Source organism: Colletotrichum costaricense (assembly GCF_030867565.1).
Source record: "Colletotrichum costaricense strain IMI 309622 chromosome Unknown Scaffold_4.1, whole genome shotgun sequence".
Classification (NCBI taxonomy): Eukaryota; Fungi; Ascomycota; class Sordariomycetes; order Glomerellales; family Glomerellaceae; genus Colletotrichum; species Colletotrichum costaricense.
In genome coordinates, this window is record NW_026848233.1 from 1,448,367 (window position 1) to 1,462,432 (window position 14,066).

General features: G+C 54.6%; 6 protein-coding genes across 6 annotated transcripts; 3 read left to right on the top strand and 3 right to left on the bottom strand.

Moving 5' to 3' along the window:
• Positions 1 to 3,742: 3,742 nt before the first annotated feature.
• CCOS01_04527 (uncharacterized protein) lies at positions 3,743 to 4,820 on the top strand (the record flags this gene model as incomplete). The annotated part of the gene is made up of 2 exons (XM_060452708.1): positions 3,743 to 4,460; positions 4,564 to 4,820. 2 exons carry the CDS (start codon positions 3,743 to 3,745, stop codon positions 4,818 to 4,820), a joined length of 975 nt encoding a protein of 324 aa, XP_060316666.1.
• Positions 4,821 to 6,104: 1,284 nt separating this feature from the next.
• On the bottom strand, positions 6,105 to 7,568 carry CCOS01_04528 (uncharacterized protein; the record flags this gene model as incomplete). Its single annotated transcript, XM_060452709.1, has 4 exons — positions 6,105 to 6,173; positions 6,236 to 6,814; positions 6,895 to 7,104; positions 7,260 to 7,568. 4 exons carry the CDS (start codon positions 7,566 to 7,568, stop codon positions 6,105 to 6,107), a joined length of 1,167 nt encoding a protein of 388 aa, XP_060316667.1.
• A 519-nt stretch (positions 7,569 to 8,087) lies between these two features.
• On the bottom strand, positions 8,088 to 8,258 carry CCOS01_04529 (uncharacterized protein; the record flags this gene model as incomplete). The annotated part of the gene is made up of 1 exon (XM_060452710.1): positions 8,088 to 8,258. One exon carries the CDS (start codon positions 8,256 to 8,258, stop codon positions 8,088 to 8,090), a length of 171 nt encoding a protein of 56 aa, XP_060316668.1.
• Positions 8,259 to 9,480: 1,222 nt separating this feature from the next.
• On the top strand, positions 9,481 to 10,113 carry CCOS01_04530 (uncharacterized protein; the record flags this gene model as incomplete). Its single annotated transcript, XM_060452711.1, has 2 exons — positions 9,481 to 9,582; positions 9,694 to 10,113. The coding sequence occupies 2 exons, from the start codon at positions 9,481 to 9,483 to the stop codon at positions 10,111 to 10,113; spliced, it is 522 nt and encodes a 173-aa protein (XP_060316669.1).
• Positions 10,114 to 10,599: 486 nt separating this feature from the next.
• CCOS01_04531 (uncharacterized protein) lies at positions 10,600 to 11,268 on the bottom strand (the record flags this gene model as incomplete). Its single annotated transcript, XM_060452712.1, has 2 exons — positions 10,600 to 11,130; positions 11,215 to 11,268. The coding sequence occupies 2 exons, from the start codon at positions 11,266 to 11,268 to the stop codon at positions 10,600 to 10,602; spliced, it is 585 nt and encodes a 194-aa protein (XP_060316670.1).
• Positions 11,269 to 13,445: 2,177 nt separating this feature from the next.
• Positions 13,446 to 13,925, top strand: CCOS01_04532 (uncharacterized protein; the record flags this gene model as incomplete). The annotated part of the gene is made up of 2 exons (XM_060452713.1): positions 13,446 to 13,743; positions 13,786 to 13,925. The coding sequence occupies 2 exons, from the start codon at positions 13,446 to 13,448 to the stop codon at positions 13,923 to 13,925; spliced, it is 438 nt and encodes a 145-aa protein (XP_060316671.1).
• Positions 13,926 to 14,066: the final 141 nt, after the last annotated feature.

The window sequence follows — 14,066 nt, forward strand, 5'->3', positions numbered from 1 at the left end:
GACAGGCCAGACATGGGGTTTCCGACCAGGGGGTGGCATGGAGAGGCTGGAGCAAGTTTGGCGTCTTTTTGCTTCCCAGACGGAGGAGTAAGTATTTTCTTCTTCTTCTTTTGGTTTTTCCTCTTGCTGGTGGTCAGTGGTGAGGTAGGTACGGGGTACTTTGTCACTTTTGCATAAGCGATTGGGGGAGAAGCGGAGGAATGAGGAGAAAAGTGACGAGGACGGATAAAAGGATGCCTCCAGAAGAAGACTTGTAAGTCCTTTTCTGACCTTACGAATGCACTACCTTACCTGGTAGGTAGGTACGAATACCTTACCGTAACTACGTACCCACATACGTACCTTGGGTACTGATGGCGGGCAGCAATTGGAAGAGGTTGGAGACTCGTGATCCGACCAAGGCACGAAGACGAAGGTACGAAGGCTTCAAGGCAGAAAGACAAGAAGAGAGGAAGGCAAGAAAAAGGCAGGACGACACCTCAGTCGCACATTACTCAAGATACGTACTGTTAGCCCTTGGTGGACTGCGAGTGGATCGCATATTCCTTAGGTAGGTGGACTTACGGATTGGCAGGTTGACACACGGTAAGGTAGACCCGACAAAACTGAGCCCACGGACGACGGACGGAGATAACGGCCGATATGACGCTATCTCTCTTCTTCTTCTTCTTCCCCTCTCTAAGGTGCACTGCTCTCACACCTGCCGGGCTCGGTTTCTGACCGTCGTCAAGCCCAGGTGAGAGACAGCGCGCAACCAACGTTGTCAATGAATCAAGGCTGAAGGTTAGGTGCGAAGAGGCGAGGATGAAGGGCTGGGTGTTCCTGGCGACGCTTCCAAACAACAAGGCGAATAGCAGGTGGGAGGGGAAACTGCCTGCCACTGCGACTCCAATGTGACTGGCGACACTAACACTTTACCCGATTGCGACCGACGGCTGTCTCTAGGTTGTCGTCTCCTGCCCGTCCTGTCGGCTTCAGCATTCTAGGTACCTTAGGTACTTCCCTTGCGAATACGTACCGGCGATACCTATTCGTACGTACCTCCTCTTTTCAGTCTTCATCAACATCTGCATTCCATCACCTTCGTGAAACTGACTGCACTTTGTGTGTCAGACGACATGTTTCCTGGTCCAACTTGTCCCCAGCTGACTTCCACATCCGTCTTGTCTCTCTGGCAACTCGATAATGGCCCCGGAATGCTCCCCCTGAACTGAGACATGCGACGTACTGTTCGCCAGCCGCGTCTCTTCCCCTAGCATGACCCGACCTGGACATGGTGGGATAGAGCAATGTTCTGCAGGACGCCAGCACGCATCATCTTACTACGGATTGGCCAGGCTTCCTCTCTCCCCCCGAGTAACTTTGGCATGGCATATACTTCGTACGCAAGACGATTACACCGCAGCCAAGCCAGCCTGGGCAAAAGACAAGCTCAGCCTCTTTCACACAACAGCATGCAGAACAACCCTTCCATAGCATGTTCCACCATAGGGCGAGGCATTCTTTGCTGCAAGAGCCTTTTTGCCCAGGCGGGAGCCATCCGCAAGCCTGAGCCTCCTCTCACTGCGGACTACCTATCTATTACGAGGTATAACGACTGTTATTGGTCTTCCTGCTCACGTACTGTATAGATGGATACGACCTCTTCTTCGAACCCTTCATTGACAGTTCACGGCTAGCTAGTACTCTCACGAGAGGCTGTTTCTGATAGCGTTGAAAGTACCTTTCAAGTGGTCCTTTCCATCCTTGCCCAGTTTCCACCAACTCGTCCGTGACGCCCAACCGCCTTGCTGACCAACACCAAGGCACGGAGCACTCAACAGCCTGCCATGTGAGCACCCTCGCTCTCCGCACTTTGACCCACTGGCGACCAGACACCAGGACGGCCAGGGCTATGTACGGCAAGGTCCCTGTCGATTCGATCACGGTTCGCCCAGCACCCAGCATCCTGCTTGTCGGGTTCTCTCTGGCGTACCTATTCGTACTCTCCACTGTATGTACAGAATACACCCAGCGCCCATCCGCCATCCAGCTTCCGGCGGAGTAGGTAGACAATGGGCAGGAAATGGGAATCAACACGACCGCCCATGTATCGAGCCGGTTCAAAACGATCCCTGTACCTCCACGCACCCTTTTGATGGAAATACGATACCTACATACATGAGCCCGGAATACTTCTCCGCTTACCTCACCCACCACTGTTCAACTCGCTGTGGGAACAACGCCACCAGCGGACTGATTATCTGAACTGTGAGACAAAAGGCCGCATCCTCACCCGACCCGGAAGAACCACCAGAGGAACCCCGTCGCCCTCATCGTTACCTGTCCGCCACGCCTGCTACGCCCCGACGCTGGAACGCTACCCTTGGCTGGCCGTTGGGTCCTCTTTCCTGGTCTCGTCCGTTCTGCCTGTCCAGCTTTGTCTATTCGTAGCGCTCGCTATCGGCCTGACCCTCACCCTCACCTACGCAGTACACAGTAGACATCCTGCTTCCTTCATCTGTCTCGCCCGGCTGCTGTCCTAGGTTTCAAGATTGTTGATGGCACCCTCACGTACAACGCGCCCTTGATTGGGTCCCGATATTGACGTCCTCCAGCCTGGAGGCCTGCTGCTACATAATAGCTCCCGTTTTCGATCCAACGACCGCCGCTGGCGAGGATCTGCGCTCAACATGCCGTTTTGCTTAGACTTTGCACGTCAAGTTGTCAATAGATCACGACCCCTAATTCTGAACAACAGACGACCGCCCGTCACCATCGCCGACACGGCCTCAGCAACTCATTCGCTTTCTTGTATCCGAGCCCCTTTGGCGGCCTGCGGCACAGCAGCACCCGAGGTATACACGCTACGTGGGGGCCGGGAGTCGCTCGGCCTAGCTGCCAATAATGTCCAAACCAGACAGCTCCGAACACAGGCGCTTCGGGTACGAACATGGCTTGTCAGGCCCGACTATCCCTTCCCGGCATGTCTCCGAAGTCGTGTGGTCACGAAGAGTATCTGGAACTCTGCTGAACTATCCGTCCAAACACCCAAACATCCAGTCTCAAGGGTAACCGGGCAGCGCATTGCTAATTCAGTCATTGTTAGTCAGTCTCTTGCTTTCTACCCATCAAACCTAGCCGCCCTAGACCAACCGAAGCTTTGTTGCCCCTCAAACGCCGGTTGCTCAATCGGGGATGAGGGCGCTCTCCAAGGCCTTTTATTTGGTGGGAAAAAGCACCCGACGGCTTACACATCTACCCATAGTCTACAAACTACAACGCCTTAGCTGCCGACTTCAAGTCTGAATTTGTCCCCGCACCCCGGAAAAAGAGGCGTTCTTCCTGAGTCGTTGGTGTTGCAGACTGCCGTCTTCTCGACGATCGATGAGACGGACATCGTCCAGGACAGGCTTTCTGCAACCTCCTCTTGACACGGCCAGCAACCTAGGCCTGATGAACTGCCAGAGTCCCTGTAGCGTTTCTTTTTTCTTTTTTTTTCGGCTCCTCGTTCCATGCTTCGAGGCCTTGCCGCAACAGCATGCGACTCGCACAGGAGCGGCTCGGTAGGTAACCCAGACATGACCCCTCTCTCTCTCTCTCTCACACAGGTTGCGAGTTGCGAATTACACTCCAACGCAACGTAACCCGCCCTACCTGAAGATGGCAGATTCACAACAACGGGCGAGAACGAGCGCCAATGAACAGCTGGTTGACCCGTCATGCCAGGCCAGGGCCACAAACGACTACCTCAAAAAACCCTATGTACACATGCCTCTCCGCCGTGTTGGATCCCTTGGTGCGGTGCAGCCACCCCGAAAGACATTGTTGCATCGCGGTTGGTGTGAGAGGATCGACGGCTCGACGCTACTGGTCCGATTCCGTGTCTAGCTGGACGGGGGACGACGCCGTTGTCACCTTCATCCACGCTGCTGGACCCGAGCTCATTCGTCAACTCACCTCCCGTGCTTATTCGGTCCATCTTAAGACATGCCTCTCGTCTTTCCCCTCCGACACACGCCGAGTCTTTTCACAAACACAGCAGTGGAGCAAAGCTCTGTCGATCTGCTGCTGTTCGCTCCCCCTTGCTCCAGTGTGTCCCTCCCACCAGGCATGGGGAACGCTATTGTACCTGGCCAGCATCTATGCGGGGGATATCCGCTCGACACCGACAGAATGCCCCATTAACGTTGCCAATCAGCATCACACCCACTCGCTTCTTCACTGCACCTTCGTCGCATCCATGTCCGATCGAAACCACTCCATCACGACCCATCCTGAACGCTCACTCCCAAACCCTCACCTCCTCAACAACTCCGCAGTCATAACAGGTATCATCCATGAGCGGACCCCAAGAGCCCCTCGTCACTTTTCGACGAAAAGCCCCCGAACGGAAAGCAACTTCGGGAGACATTGCATTGTTTATGGAAGGCTAGTGCGGCCGAGGGGAAAGGCATACGTTCAACGTCAGCGCCACTTAGCTATTGTGTCTTGAGCTATCTTCGTTGTGCCTCGCTCGTGGCGTACCTTGGCTTACTTGGCTTAATCCATCGGACATCTTTGGCCAACAGGCACTACCATTAGGTAGGGTGCCACAGCCAACCGATTCGCAGATGCCACCTCTAGAACCACCCGCGCTCCATCATCCACGATGTGCAGCACACTGGCGTTTTCTGGTAGGTCAGCGTCCTCCACACGGTCCCGTACCGGCCCGATTCCCACGAACTTCTGGAAGACATGGACGTCATGCTCTGCATCCCTCGGTGCCATTTCCCCCACTGCCGCCCAAGCACTGTGAAATGACGAATTATTGCTCTTTACTCTTCGACTCAACGCTCTAAATTCTGCTTAGCAAGACTCGGGCAGTCTCGACTCTTCAGAGGCCGCGCACAGATGGTCAGGCTTCAGAAGTCTTATCCATCCAACTGCAGAGAGACCTTTACCGGTGCCGGCGCACGACTGCCGGAGCGTCCCCCGCGCCTAAGTTCGGACAGCTAAGTCGCTCTGCAGGTGGAGTGGTATCCCGCCCCGGCGTCGCCGGCGTCCGGGCCTGGCCTTTTTCTCGTTACTACGTTTTGCTATTGGAACTAATGTTTTCTAGTGCCATGTATGACTATTCTGACAAGTCGGTCAGCATTATCACCTGGTGCACTGAGTTGACTGGTTTGACTGTGCTATTTCACATCGTGTGGGTTTGGCACCTTTTGACACGATGCTATCCTTCATATGACACGTTGAGACAAACCCAAACGTGAAGCTTAAACTTGGAGGCCAAAACCTAAGGCCACGTTGAGTCATTTCTTTCTTTTCGTTGTTGGAAAGATGAGGGTGCTAGCAAGACGGCATTCGTTCCGTTGTTGCCCAAGACAGGTGACGCAGTCCGGTCGTTGATAGTCGGCATTAGCTTTAGATGGGAGACGGAGGCTTGGGAATAGTATTCTGATTTGTATTCAAGGTGTCGTTCAAATCGATAACATCTACGCTTCCCGTCTTTTGCTCCAGGGCCTTTCCCATTCCGACCCGGGTTGTCTTCTTCTTCTTCTTCCTTTCCATCAAATTCCTCGCCCCCCCCCCCCCCAATCATCCCCGTCCTCATCATAGATCTCTCACAATTTTAATGCCTGAAAGTTACATCACAGCTTTGCAGGCGCATTACAATACGGGCACGGTGTTTATATCTTGCCGTTAAAATCGGATCCCATGCAAGTTTGATCGTCTCCAAAATCAAGCCAGGTCAAGGGAAAAACAATCGCTTTTTATACACGGACGTACCGGTGATGGAACGCCAAGTGACGCCGAGGAAAGAGAATCGCGATGAGCGCGAACCCAGATATGGGGAGAGAGCGGGAAAAGAATTCGGGGAAGAAAAAGGAAAAACAACTTGCGTGATATTTTCAACTTCCCCGGTGCTGCAGTTCGATCTCTGAATATACGACTTTGACGGGGAGGTATTGATAAAAAACAGACAAAATTCATTGCGGAAAAGACTCTCTCATTGTTACAATAGTGTAAGAGCTAAGAGAACTCCCTCGAGAGATCCTCAGTGTTCATAGTATACTAGCTGGACAACCCAGGTTGCACTGGCCCAACCCTCCGTTCACCCAACCATCATAATATCTGCTAAATTACTTCTTCTCGGCGGGGGGAGCTGCTCCTCCAGTGGTGGGGAAGCCCATGAAGATCTTGAAGTAGTCCTGTTCACTCATGTTAGTCACTGTTCTCAACTCCCTTCAATGACATTATGACGGCCACTCACGTAGATCATCCACTGGAGGCCGGTCAGGGTACCAATCATGACGATACGGACAGGCAGACCGTTCCAGAGGCCAGAGAATCCAATGTCCTTGTAGATCCTGCCCATGGCCGCACCAAACGCCTCGCCCTGCGCGCGGTTCGCGTTGAGCTTGCTGACCATGACATCGGCCGGGTGGGAGACGATGGCGCAGAGGATACCTGCCAGGTAACCGCTGACAAACGACACGCCCGTCTGGGCGGCCTTGCTGTAGTCAGACTTTTGACCCGGGAGGCGGGCGTACATCATCTCGACAATGGTCTCGAAGGAGGCGAACTTCATCATGGTGTAGGGGATCTGTCGGCCCCAGAGCGGGTACAGGCCCTTGTAGAGGCCTCCCCACCCTTCCTTAGCCGTGACCTTGCTGATGCCGTCGAGAGTGCCCTTATAGGGGGACGGGATACCACCCTGCATGCGGACCTTGACAGCCTCAAAGGGGCAGAGAGCGATGTCGGCGAGGAATTCGGCGGAGGCTGAGGCGGAGAGGAAGAGAATCGTCTGGTACTTTTTGGCGTTGTCGGGGCCCGCGAGGTCGGCGTAGGTCTTGGGAGTTGCGTGTTAGTCACGAGGCTTCCTTCATCGGGCTGAGATGCGAGATTCGATGTGGATTCATATCTTCTTACCTTTTTGAAGTATTCGTAGAATCCGTACTTGCAAGCTCCCTGGGCGGAGTAGCCCCAGAAAGTCGGGCCCCAGCCGGTCATGATGCCGCGGAGACCCTCCTTTCGGAAGATCATTCCCCAAGCCTGGAAGTTTCCGCGGTACAGCTTCGAGTCGATTTGTCTTCTCACTTTGACAAGGTCCAGAGGAGTGACGGCGGTATGCGTCAAGCCCTAGCCTTTAGTGTTAGTCGAGCGGTTCTCATAAGTTTTCGTTGTGGCCCGGCGCCGGGGCCCGGCGCCGCTGTGGGGACCCCGGAGCGGAGACGAGGTCACCCATCATGGACAACAACGACGAGTCAAGGTCTAGGAAGGCAAGGGAAACTCACGCAGGCCATGAGGCCACCGACGGTGCACGCAGCATAGTACTTTCCAGAGTACAGCTCAATCTTGCCGCCAGCCGCAGACTGGGCCTTGGCGCTGGCCTTCTCAAACTCGGCCGTGGCCTCGGCGCTGAGCTGCTTCGCCTTGCCCTTGACGTCGTCAACGGTGGAGAATGCGCCATAGAACTCGGGGCGGGCCTGGTAGCGCGTAGGTTTCGCCATGGCCGTGGTGTCCGCTGCCTTGCTAGGACGGCTGCCAAAAGGGGACGCAAAGCAGCCCTTGAGGGTATCTTGTCTAGGGTAGAGGAACGACATGGTGGTCGAGACGCAATTTGTCTGGACCGGGAGGGTTGGATGATGTGGGATTTCTTCTGCAAGGATATCTGGCTAATGAAGTTAGTCGGGAGGTAAGGTAAAGGACGATCATACCCCTGCGATAAGCTCGAGAGACGGTATGAGCGCGTAATTGATTTTGGCAATGGAAGCTCGAGCTCGAAGGAGACGGGCGACACCGGCAATGGGAGAATATGACGCGATGTTGAAGAGAGTAGACAAAAGAAGTTGAAGACCTCTACTCACCAAAAGAGCGAGCTGAGAGGGGTTTCCAGCTCAAAGAACAGTAAGAGGAGAACAGGTGCAACGTCAGTCGCGCGACACAAATGACCGTTTCCGGCGTATGAGTGACAGCACCTTGAGAGTCGAGAGCTGGTTACTTCTCGAGAATGCGGAAGCAGAGGAAGAGGAGAAGGTTGCGAGTGAAGTCGTCGCAAATACGCATACACAGGAAGAGGAAGAAGCCAGGACGAGAGAGAGAGGTCAGAAGCAGGTTTATTATCATGCGAATATAATTGGGGGAAAGGGGGCGCCGGCGCTGATGAGTGGATGGACAGGATAGCTCAGGAAGGAACGGGGCTCTAAGAGGAGGTAGGCAGTGATTGCCTCTAGAAGAAGGCCCAGGAGGTGAGAGAAGGAAGGGGTCGGTTCGGAGATTTCGGTCACGTCCATGTCGCGGGTACCTCGACCTCATCAATAGTTTGCTGTACAATGTCGCCTGGACTTGGGTAGAGCTTACGCGCCAGTGACCGACAGCTGCGGCGGAAGGTGTTGGGAGGGTATGGGTGACATCACACCTCAGAAGGGGAGGTCTCGACTCTGATGCAGAGCTGTGGGAGGTGCTGTACTGTGTACTACCTAGAGCAGGAGTAAGGTAGCTTGAGTGGGGCACCGGCATGCGACCAAATACGACGAGAGGGAAAGCTCCCGTGTTATCGCGAAATGGCCCGCGCTTATCCCCGGATTTTGCGGAGCTTCGCCGTGATTTCGCTGTTTCGTCTCCCGGCTGCATTTTCCTATACTCTTGTCCATCAATCATTCTCCAATCAGATTTTATAATTAAGTACAATTTAAACCCCTTTGATCTCTCTTTTACCCTTGATTCTGCTTCATGTAGTCTGTGGTAAACGACGGAGAGAAGGAAATGGCGATACATTGCAAACTGACCGTGACAGAGCCGATGGCCCAAATAGGAAATTGCTGTGAAACTACACTAAAGCATCCAGGCTGACCGCGATCGTAAGAACTTCCGTCGAGGGATTTTAGAATGACTTTTTCATTCTCGATGCGCGCGACGGGAAAATTTCAGCGAGCAGATGACCGGAATTCTATGGGCCTCATTCTCGAAATGGTAGGTCTAATCTGGTATTCCTTGTTTCGACTTCGCGAGATATTCTACCAGCGGACTGATCCGTGATACTCAACCCGATCGCTCCCGTGGCTTTTGGTGACTCTTCAGCAGCAACACCCCGCTGTGGAACCCCCAAGGTCGGTGAAGGAACGGCGGCAGGCAGCTTCAGCGAAACCTTAACAATTTGCGGATGGATACCAGGCGCAAGTGGACCGTGTTGGGATCCCACCCCCCGACATGCAAATTCGCAATGGCGGGCAGCCGCCCCCGGCGCGCGCGTCTGTGAGCAAATCCGAGACACCGCCCGACTTTCAACTGTGGCGTTTTCCCGTACCTTACCGCCAAATCTTTCAGCCCTGTCGATGTCGACACCGCCCCTCCCTCCCTCCAAAGAACCCCGCGATAATTGATATCATTTCCAACGCAGCTGCGCGAGCGACCACCACCAACCACGATTAAACGATACCCACTCTGCCTCGACGGTCGACTGTTATTGTGACAAGTGCTCACTCGAGGCCCGGAAAGTCCCTTCAATTCCCAACAATGGCGGCTTTGGCTTCCACTCCCGCCGCGGCGGCACCTATGTCGCAAACCAGCGAAACCTCCAGTCCCTTCGTCTCAAAATGGTCTTCCCGTTATCGCGGTGTACGTGAACATCCCCTCGAACCAAATCCCGCTTCTCCCACTTGTCCCTCAAACCACAGACCACGAAACCTTCTCAGCCAGTGACTAACTCCTGCCCTCCTCATCATCCAGGCCACAGTAGAAGACATCGACCCCCCCGCCGCCCTCTCCCTGACGCCGACCGACCCCATCTCCCACGCCCTCATCTCCGCCTTTGAGCGCGACTACACCCACCTGACCGTCGTCGACGCCCACCGCGCCCTCGTCGGCTATCTCGCCATCCCCCACCTCCAGGCCCTCCTCGACGCCGGCAAGGTTAAGCCCGAGGACCCCCTCTCCAAGGCCATGGTCCGCTTCCAGCGTAAGGGCCGCACCTACCGCGTCATCACCATGCAGACACCCCTCGAGGAGCTCGAGGCCTTCTTCGCCGGAGACGGCGTCGAGGCGAAGAAGAGCCACTTTGCTGTCATCACTGACGAGAAGCGGCGTTTCGTGCTCGGCGTCGCGACGGTGCAGGATCTCGAGGAGTTTGTCAAGAGGAGACCGGCGTGAGTGTGCGCTTGTCGAGGACGGATCAAGAGTGAGAGGTTTTGGCCGAGCAGTGTTATATCCAGAGAACTGGGATGGCGACGATCATCCAACGGTCGTAATGAATCTATGGCACGACGAAACATGGTAGATGAGACGGTTGGCTGCATCAACTCAGGCGTTGGTGGTTCGCATGTTGAAGCGGATGGAAGCATTGGGACAATGACTGGTACACAGGCAGACGATTCAACATTGCACTCCCTTGTCATCACGTATATCTTTTTTACAAATGAGCATCCACGGAACAGGAGTTTTTCAGACGGGTTCAGTTGATATTCATGCTCTCAAAGTCTACTCTTCGCTGTGCTATCTATCATAGCCCATGAGCATAACGGCGTTAGACGCCCTGCAAGTGCGTGTAGTAGTAGCCATGCTTCGTGTGTGGTAGAATCGGTCCCATCATCCAACCCCAATGCCAGAATTTCCCAGAAAACGCCGCGTGCGTCAAGATTAAGGAAGGTAGTCGTAAACAAGGCGGATCTCGACTCTCTTGCCGCCCTTCTGAACGAGGACGTTGCGAGTGTAGCGTCTCTCGCCCTCGACGGTCTGGAAGCCCCAGATCTGGGAAGCAGTCCAGCCGTTGTCGATGCTCTCGACGTGGCTGTAGAGGTGAGCCTTGCCATCGGGACCGGTGGCCTCGGCGTCGCCCTCGAGCCAGCCCTTCTTGAGGAACTCATCCTCAATCTCGGCGAGGGTCATCCAGCGGCTCTGGCCACGGACGCTGCCGAACATCCAGTCGGAATGCTCACGCCACTCATTGTCGACACAGCGCTTCTCTGTGGTGCCCTTGAGGCCGGCCGTGGCGAATTGGTCGATATCGAAGTGGGTGACGGGCTCAGTGCCGGTGCCGGGAGGGGAGGGAGGAGCGGTGTACTGCTTGACGTCGAGGGTGACAGTGGCGAGGCCGACAGCCTTGCGGGTCATCCAACCGATGCCCTGGAGGGCGAGAGCAGGCTCCGGAGAATCGGAGAGGGTCTTGTTCTATTGGCGTTGTCAGTTTTCTTTCCTTGCGCGCATCTCTGCTCCTTGGTGGTGCTAAAGTATCCAGAACATGGGTGAACGTACCATGACCCACTTGCCGTTGAGGTCGGCGATCGTCTTTGTAGCAGGAGCAGCCATTGTGATGCGATGTGTTGTGTGGATGCGTTTGGAATGTGTTGCGACGAAGATTGGCCGAAGAAGTATTCGGTGTTTTATATCCTCAAGCTTTGTTGAGCTTCAACGAGTAGAATAGGAGGTAAAGGTGTGGTGGTGGCGGTGGTAAAGTACCTTGGGTCGGTGGTCGGGAGGGTTGCAACGGGAACAAAATGTCAACGGGCCCGCAGAGGTGAGATACGTAAATGTAGGTAGGCCCAGTTTGCAAAGGTGAAATGTCGTCAAGCCAAAGTCGTTACTCAAAGCAGGCACAAACTCTGTTTCAGGTAAGCCACCTTCTTCTTTTGTTCGCAAACTGGCGGTAGAATGAATTAGAGGATGGGAATGAACAAGCTGGGCCGAGCAACAAAGGTGACGTGGAATTTGACTCCAGATGGAAGGCGTCCAATCCGTCGCCGCCTTCTTATACGCCGCCTGGTCCGGTATCAGCTCTTTCCAGTCAGGTCAAGTCAGGAACAAGCTCACCAGGTGCCTACCGCGGGACCGAGTACCTACCTACCTAGTACATACGGATTGGAGTTGGAAGGTACCTACGGTGTAAGGTACCTCGATGCTCAGAAGACCGGCCAATTTCTCTATCACCTGCGTGGGTACTTACCTTCATTACCTTACAAGCGGGGCGGGGAAGTATCCCTCCCCACACTGACACTGCCACTGCCACGGCTTTCACATGAAGAGAAGAAGCTCTCGCTCTCTCTCACTCTCACCTTCGCAATCGCCCAGCCAGCCCCGAATAAGGACAGCTCTCTATTATCACACGAACATTCTGCGACCGCTCAGATGTCGGGGCCGAGGCTCGCGAGACAACCTCCACACCCTTACGTTTACCCCAGACCCTGCCAACCTATCTCGAAAAGGGATCGCGCGTGAGATCATGACCGCATACACACCCTTCTCTGCAGACTGCAACCTCCCACCCCCAGAACTCTACACTCCTGTCAGCAGTTTAATCCTCCTCTTAACTCCCCGAATCTGGGCATGCCAGCATACCACCTGGGCCTGCGCGAAACAAACGGCCAATGATAGCAACCAGACCGACACTCACAACCCCAATCTGGCCGCCTAGCCCGGTCTGCGTTGCGTCCATCTGGAGATAGTACGGGGAACGTAGCAATCCGAACAACCGTTCTTCATGACGACTAGAACACCATCCTCGACGATGCTCGTTCCAGTCCCACGTGCACCCTGAGTGTCACTTCTCAAGTTCCCAATCAGGCAGCCAAGAAAGGACAAACCCAGAGGCGAATGGACGCCGCAGCTTCTGAGGCTCGAGGCAGCGCTAAAGGGCAGAAGAAAAAGAAGAAGAAAAGACCCAAGGGGCCTTTTGCACGGTCTTCACGATGTAGGGCCGGCAAGGGTCATTACCTAAAGCAATTCATGGCGGGCATATGCATGACGGGTAAAGCAGACAGACGCAGGGACAGACAACAGCTCACAGGCGCACAATTCGTCTGAGAGCTTCGACACTGCTTGACGCTTGTATCCGAACAGCAATGTCGCATACACCGACACCTTCTCTCCCCTTCTACTCCGCCAATCTCTGCCAATGACACGACGCCAATCACGAACTCGGTCCCCCCAAACTCTCCATCCCGTCTCGGGCGATCAGGCGGGAGATGCCAACCCACGGCTTCGGCAGACTTTTGGTCACACTCGGCCTTTTCAGTCCGAAGCATGTGCGGGACGGACGCTTAGTATTGCCCGTGGTGGTGGATTGGGACGGGGCCAACCGAGCGAGCTGCATTCTTTTTCCAGCTCAGGCTCCCTCTCTCCGTTCGTGGGGTTCATCTCCATAAAACCTTCCACAAGTCTGGCTCAAGCCATCATGTCAATCTCAGCATCTCAGAGCACTCAGCAGTGGACTCGGTTGTCGACTAGCTGGTACCACCTCTACCCGTCTCGGTTGCCTCATCGCACGACAGCATCCCGTCAGCGGCTCTCTGCATCAGCTTGGGAAACTGCAGACATTCATTTGACAACTCGCACAGTAGTGCCAGCCGACCAACGTCAACGTCGACGTCGACCAAGCTTGTCTCTGGCTCCTTGATCCTCGCTCCGGGTTTCTGAACCAGACCCTGAACCGACCATCGGGGAACGATGTGTTTTAGCATCCGTCACACAAGCGAGCGAATCGAAGCGCAATGAGAGGCATCCGAATAAAACTCGTCTATTCGACGAATCGTCTCGAGAATTTCCGGTGCCTGACTAGGATGATTCCTGCGTCAGAAATGGGTCCGGCCGGTGAACGAAGCTTCAAGTCTTCGATTCTTCAAGATGGCAAGTGGCGCCGCAGCGATGAGGGAGACACATTGTTGCGGCGGGGCCAAGCTCCAAAGAAGCCAGTCACGCAGGCAGGAGAATCCCAGCTCCCACGGGGCCAAGAGGTGACCGTTCGCGACGTTCCCGCCCGCGGAAAACCACACGTGAGAGCTCTTTGCTGTTTCAAGAAGATGCCAGCAGGCAAACCCCTGCCTGTGACAGCTCAGGTACAGCTCCCTTTCTTTCATCATGCTTCGAGAATATGCGCGCTCCATTTATTTATTTATTTTGGCCTAATTTCGTCGTGGATTACTGCCTTCAAAAATGGTGCCAATATACATGGCCGGAGCTACGAAGAGTAATAAAAGGAAAAGGATATCTTGGTTATACAAATGCCCCGGCACTCCCCGGCACTCCCCGCCATCGGCTACTGAATGCTGCTCGCACGCAGTGGAGTTTCCAAACAAACGATTCGACTGATATCACGGCGCGCTCTCGCTGTC